The following is a 6,821-nucleotide window of genomic DNA, read 5'->3' as shown; positions in this document are numbered from 1 at the left end:
GTCGAGTCTGACTCGACGGCACATAACAACAACAACAACAACAACAGTATCTATGAAGCAATCTTGCCAAAACATTCGTATCTGAATTTTCAAAAACTATAGATGACAAAGGATTGTGTAAAACTACACCATGGAGACGCACAGTAAATTTCAGGTCATGGAAAATTAAAGGACAAGCAATCCAGTTCTTTCAATGAATAAACTGCAAAGAAAAAGAAAAAAAGGATAGAGGTGAAACCTATAGCTTAAAGGAAATTTGAAAGATATCAAACAATCAGAATGTGTAGATACTGTACGAATCCTGATTCAAATGAATGATACCAGAAAAAGTATACATTTTATGAGATGGTTGGAAATGTGAACATGGACTGGTTATCTCCTGATACAAAGAAATCATTAAAAAATACCACCTATGAGTATAGTATCGAAGGCTTGTTTTTCAAAGGCCTTATCTTTCATTGATGCATGTGGAAATAATGGCAGATGAACTGACAGTGATATATATAGGATTTCCTTCAAATAATACAGGAAGGAAGAAAGATGAGGGTACAGACATGGCAGGGCTGCCATGGACTGACAGTTGCTGGGGCTGGGTGATGTACGCAAGGGGAGTGTACTATTTTATCCACCCACAAAAAACAAACCCACTGCCTTCGAGTCGATTCCAATTCATAGTGACCCTTTAAGACAGAGTAGAACTGTCCCATAGTGTTTCCAAGGCTTCAAGTCTTTAAAGAAGCAGACTGTATCATCTTTCTCCCGCAGAGTGGCTGGTGGTTTAACACTTTCCCTTTCTCAGTGGCTGGTGGTTTTGAACCACTGACCTTTTGGTTAGCAGCTGAATGTTTAACGACTTCGCCACCACAGCTCCTCCTATTTTGTCCAGTCTTACGAATATCTGAAATTCTCCTGATATGAAAAGCTTTTAAAAAGTCACAAAAAAATGCTTATTCCTGAGCCTCAATCTAAATGTTTACTGGAGGCAAACAGGGTAAGTGCCGGAATATTTTCAAATTAAGATTTATCATCAATCTGAACAATGAAATACTATTTCTAAAACTTGTTTAGAAAGTGTATCCAAATTAAAAAAACAAATAAATAATGAATTGTTCTTTAACTAGGAAGCCATAAAGGAATTATGGGGCAGTGTCACGGGTTAAATGTCCTGATTCTTAAATAAGTCTCCTCTGAAGATCACATTTTCCCCCAAACAATAAAAATGTAACAGAAAACAAGGACATAACATGTCAAATATCAATTACAGAGGTCAAGAGAAGCACGTGAATGAAGGCAGGAACAACTTAGAAAAGGCAGCTGAGAAGGTTACACAACTCCAGAAAGTAATCACTGTCATTGAACTGTACTGTACAAACGGTTGACTGGTTCATGTTCCTCCCGCTGTGCATACTCTCAACAAAAAACAAATTTTAAAAAAGTGAAGAGAAACAAAGATCAACATGCTAACATGAGAAAGAATGTCAATGTGCCCATTCTTGGTAGTCTAAGGGTAGAACACTAAGTGAAATGTTCACCTGGGCCCACTAGTTCATATTTAATACTTTCCCTTTCTTAGTAACAAATTTAATGCTAACTCTATTATTCTGACAATTCTGAGCACAGAAAATACAAAACCCAAAAGTTGTTAAGTATAAGCCTTAATGAAACCATAATTAAATATATATTTATAAAACATAAGGTCATACTTTTTAAAGTTTTTAAAAAATTGTTTCCTTATTAGCTTGACTTACAAAATCTCAAGGTAGTGGGTTTCCCTTTCTCTTGTTTCCCCTGCCAGCCAATAGTTACCTTTGATCCTTTCACACAAGTATTCCTGATTGGGTGTCAGATCTAGGTACTGCACAATTGTATTCAGCGTTGGAATGAGAGGGGCTTTGACCAGAGCAGCTTGCTTCAAGCTAGTAATACTGGCCTCTGTTAAAAACAAAACACGCAAAACTCAGACTGTCTTCCCGTACACCTCTCCCAGAACTTCAGGTACTCTTCCGCACTATTCAAATACTAGGCTAACTGCCTTGCCACCAGCAAGTTTTTCCACAAAGTCAGTGAGGTGGTCCCTGACCATCCTAGATGTCAGCCTCCTACCCCTAACGTTTAAAAACATTGTTTTCTGCTATTTCTCTCTCTTAGCACTAATTAGATAGTGATCTGTTGGGAGAGTCCCTGACAGTAAATCAAACTCTGGGCTCCATTTCCACAGACCTCCTATCTGCAGCTCCGGACAACCCATCCGTCTCATCTGGGTGCTCACAGACTCGATCTCTTGCACAAGTGGCACTAATATGGTCTCATTGATCCACTGCGAAGAAAGGAGAGTTTCCACACATAATTCCAAAGAATTTCTCACACAGTTTCATTTTGACATGCAACTCTTTTTGAAAACATTTACTGTACTTGAACATTAACAGAGGCATAAAATACAGTGAAAAAGAACAGAAACAGCCACTACCTGAAGTCTAGGGAACGATACATAAATATGCTATGGGTATGTAAGTTAGTAAGTGAAATCCTAAGATTATAAATGCCTATTTTCACTGAAGAAAACAGAAAACTTTCAGCTGTATATTGTTTTTCTTAAATTTTTCTATCTATGAATGTTCTCCTTAGCTAAAAGGATTATACTTTTAGCTTCAGATTACACTTCTAGGGTTAATTATTCATGCATTTATTCATGTAATGTTTATACTGGCTTTGATCAGTAAAATGGTTTTCCAAACTAACATAACTCATTAATTCTATTAGGAGGTTCACCCAACTGCCCAACCATGCTGAAAACAAAGATTTATTCTATTTGTAAGTGGTCTGTAATATTTTAGGGCTAGGAATTTCCAATGCTATTTTCCATGGTCAGTATCAAACTGATTATGGGATGTGAAAAGACTAAGGAAACATCCAGCCTCGTTTGTTTGTATGTGTGTTAGTAGCAACTTCAACCATCACTTGTTGTTTATATGCTGTTATTTAACCATGAAATAAAAGGATAAAAAAGTTTCAGATGAACTGTAAATCCACAATTCTTTATAAACAGTTCTCAATTGAAAGAAAACCAAAAGCTTTCTGGTAATCCATTTAGCAAGCAAAATCTGATCTGCTGACAGGAACTGAACTGAATTTACATGAAATGGTTTTAGACCTTATCCCACTTCGTGTGATTATTTGGAGTTTGTTGCAGAAACATTAAAATGGCTGATTACTGGACGCCACCCTAGACCTCACTGGTGGAGCTATAAAATCTATGGTACAAGTGTAACGCTTTTTGAAAAATAAATATAAATTCTGAATTTCTGAACACTGTAGCCTAAGGAATTCAGATAAGGGATTGTGTTCACATTTCTTCTAAGTGGCTAATACTCCTGATCAAGACTTCGTATTTGAAATACATTAGCATTTTCAGATAAGCCTATAAGCAGAGATAAAAGAGAATGTAATTTCAGGACATCACTTCACTCATTCATTTTTCCAGCACTGATTAAGTGCCTTCCAGTTGCCAGCCATTCCTTGGCTGCAACAGAATTAATCACCTAAGGGGACGAGGAGAGAGGTCTTGAAATTCTGCTTGCGTAGTTCCGGGGTTGGGTCCAGGGATTCTTATCCTTAGAAAGTCACAATGGCTCCCGGCTTGAGAAAGTCAGCTGTATTTTTCACCCTCTTCTCTTGATAAACCAAACCCAACCCACTGCTGTTGAGTGTATTCTGACTCACAGCCACACTACAGAACAGAGTAGAACTGCCCCAGACAGTTTCCAAGGTGGTAATCTTTATGCAGGCAGACTGCCACTTCTTTCTCCTGCAGAGCAGCTGGTGGGTTTGAGCCGCCAACCTTTTGGTTAGCAGCTGAGCACTTTTAACCACTGCACTACCAGGTCTCCTCTCTCTCGATACTCTGTTTAATTACAGTAAAAGAATAAAACAGGAATACAAGAGACTCCAACACATTTCTAGAAGATGTAGAGTGGTAGACGAGTGTTGAAGGATGGAAGAGCAGAGGAAGCGGCAGCTCAGAATGTAAGTGGAGCTAACTGCAGTGGAGGAAGAAGGCAACCTGCCCAGCAAAACGTGGGCCATTCAGCTACTATGGAGAAGGTGGGAAATAATGAACTTACTCACTCTGTATGTGGAAGAGATGACCAGCCCAAAGAGTAAGGGGTTCTTCTCTAGGAATATCCAACAAATTGTATCTAGTCTGAAGTAGCTGTAAGCACGTATTATCTTACCTCTCTGTTTCAGTTTTCGGAGAACAAGGACCCTATTTTTCTTTCCCTCACAATTCTAGGCACATAATAGGCTCTGACAGAAGCTCTGTGAAAAATGAAACTGATAAAACTCAAAAACATAAAACAGACCAGGTTGACTGGTCTGATAGAGCTGGGTGAGACCACCAAGACTATGGCCCCTAGTTACCCTACAGGTCTGGAACTGAACTCACTCAGCCAAACAACAGATAGGCCTACAGGGTGAATTTACACTAGGTAGATACACTCCTTAGAATGATCAATCATGGGAGAACGGAAGGGCAGTATTTGCACAGGGAGCTTGCTCAGAGGGCAGGAATGCATAGGAAAGGAGGATACAGGGAGGAAGTGGGAGGAGAGCTGTTACACTGTGGGAAACTGAAGTCAATGTCATGAAACAAAATGTATATGAACTGCTGTATGGAAAATGAATTTGCTCTGTAAACCTATACCCAAATCACAATAAAAATTAAAAAAGAAAAACTGAGAAACTAGAAAAGGGAGGTAATTCTTAATAACTAAGTACCATGTGCCTTTATTCTCTCAAAATAAATTGTATTACTAAATACAGAGGAAAAAAATCCCTATGAAAACGGACACCATAAGGTGTCATGTTTATCATTCACTCATACTCTGTATTTTAATATAATTATTTCTAATAATTAGTAACAACTCTAACACTCTAGCAACGTATTTTGCAAGAGGCAATAATACTGTCCCAAGAGTCATATCAAGACTTACATTTCTGAACTTAGCTGTCCATGAATCCGTATGTTCAAGAAGTTGTCTATTCATAGCCACTCTTGCCCAAACCTATTAAAAATATATGTTAAAAAAATGAATAATCAGTGAGGGAAAACCTTCTCAGAAATCAGTCATTCTTTCTCTGACCCGCAAAAATATTTGATGCATTAAAAAAAAAGTCTACAAACATCAATAGTCCTAATTAAAACGCAGTTACTATTATACCCTTATAGTTAGTTGTTCTTCACACAGATAGATATGTCTTTAAAAGTTCCTTTCACTGGTATATTTAAACAACATTCTTGCTTTTACGAACAAAATAAAAAACCTACATTTGGCATTAAACTGGTGAAGTTATAGACACCAACTGTTCTCATCCAAATGTATTTTAATAGCAAGAGACCTGTCTATGTTAAGTACAATTCAATCTTGGACAGCCTTTTTATAATGAATGCAGAAGAATGTTTTAGGTAGGACACTCATGTCATATATGTGTCATAAACAGTAAAATGTACAATCTAATTCAGTACTAGGTATACAGAGTAAGACGGGAGGCTTTCTACTATTTCACATGTGCCAAATTTATATTTCCATACAGTAAAAGTGGAGATTTCAGAAGGAAAAAAAAAAGTCTCAGAAGACCTTGTAACCATCTGTAGATTATAAATATTAACAGTCACTTTCATCTTTCATTTACCTCTTCTGCAGCTTGTTTAGAACTGAGATCCGCCTCATCTTTGTTAGCACATGGGGCCTGGGACCTACATGCAAGCTGATACTGAAATTTCTTTAAAGTTTGTGCATAATCCCCCACAGAACGGCTGTAGGTCCAGAAAGTAGGGCTGGTAGATGGAGAAGTAGAATCCGGGCTCCCTACAATGATTAATGTAAAGAGTCTCAGTCTGTTGTAGTCATTACTACCCTAGAGTTATAAAATGAAAAAGAGTATTCTGAGTAGTATCAATTTAAGAGTTCTAAGAGCCTAGGATGGACTCAGGAATAGGAGGGATTGTACGGATGGCACAGGACCAGGCAGTGTTTTGTGCTGTTGTACATGGGATCAATGTGAGTCAGAGATGACTGATGGCACCTAACAATCATAACAAGAACTACAAGTGGTCCAAAGCGTTCGCTTATTTTTATTGTAACATTAAGCTTATTTGATTCTCTAAAACTTGAAATAAACTGCAACAGTATTCAGGTCACTGGCCTTTTCATTCATTTAACTCTCCACTCTCCATTTTTTTTTTTCCCCAGATAGAATTTGACTTTTTTTTTTTTTTAAAAGAGAGAGAGAGTTACCAATGGGAATACTATCAAAAATCAAACAATTCAGAGAGAAACAAACAAATGATGAATTTCTTCAGAAATAAATAGGCTAAGCCAGACTATTTACAATGGCAAAAAGATGGAAACACCCTGGGTGCCCATCAACAGGAGACTGGATAAGCTAACTATGGTACACAGACATAGATACAATGGAATACTATACAACACTGAAGAATAATGTAGAATCTATAAAACACTGCGTAACATGGATGAACTTGGAGGACTTTATACTGAGTGAAATAAGTCAATCACAGAAGGACAAATACTGTATTAGTTCATTATTGTAAAAAGTCAAGCAAAGGTTTATATATGGAAGGAAACTTTCTTTGTTGGCTACCAGGGGTGAGAGGGGAGGGGAAGGAATACTGCAAAAAATACATAAAAAAAATATAAATAAAATAAATAAATAGTGTGGTGTAGTAAATTACTTAGTGTGGCTTTTCTACCCATAAGTCTTTGTAAACTCCAAGGTGGGATTTTCTATGAGCAACTGAGGAG

At 37.4% G+C, this 6,821-nt stretch overlaps 1 protein-coding gene across 1 annotated transcript in view; it reads right to left on the bottom strand.

Moving 5' to 3' along the window:
- The window catches only part of TMEM209 (transmembrane protein 209), a 26,521-nt gene that overhangs the window by 10,941 nt on the left and 8,759 nt on the right, over nt 1-6,821 (bottom strand). The window contains exons 6-9 of the mRNA XM_007955397.1: nt 5,692-5,867; nt 4,992-5,063; nt 2,221-2,317; nt 1,807-1,932 (exon numbers count right to left, since the gene is read on the bottom strand). Coding sequence (XP_007953588.1) covers nt 1,807-1,932; nt 2,221-2,317; nt 4,992-5,063; nt 5,692-5,867 — 471 coding nt within the window. The remainder of the gene's footprint in view (nt 1-1,806; nt 1,933-2,220; nt 2,318-4,991; nt 5,064-5,691; nt 5,868-6,821) is intronic.

This window comes from Orycteropus afer, unplaced genomic scaffold, assembly GCF_000298275.1.
Source record: "Orycteropus afer afer isolate SDZICR_OR568_19922 unplaced genomic scaffold, OryAfe1.0 scaffold00501, whole genome shotgun sequence".
Lineage (NCBI taxonomy): Eukaryota > Metazoa > Chordata > Mammalia > Tubulidentata > Orycteropodidae > Orycteropus > Orycteropus afer.
This window is presented reverse-complemented; position numbering and strand designations above follow the sequence as displayed.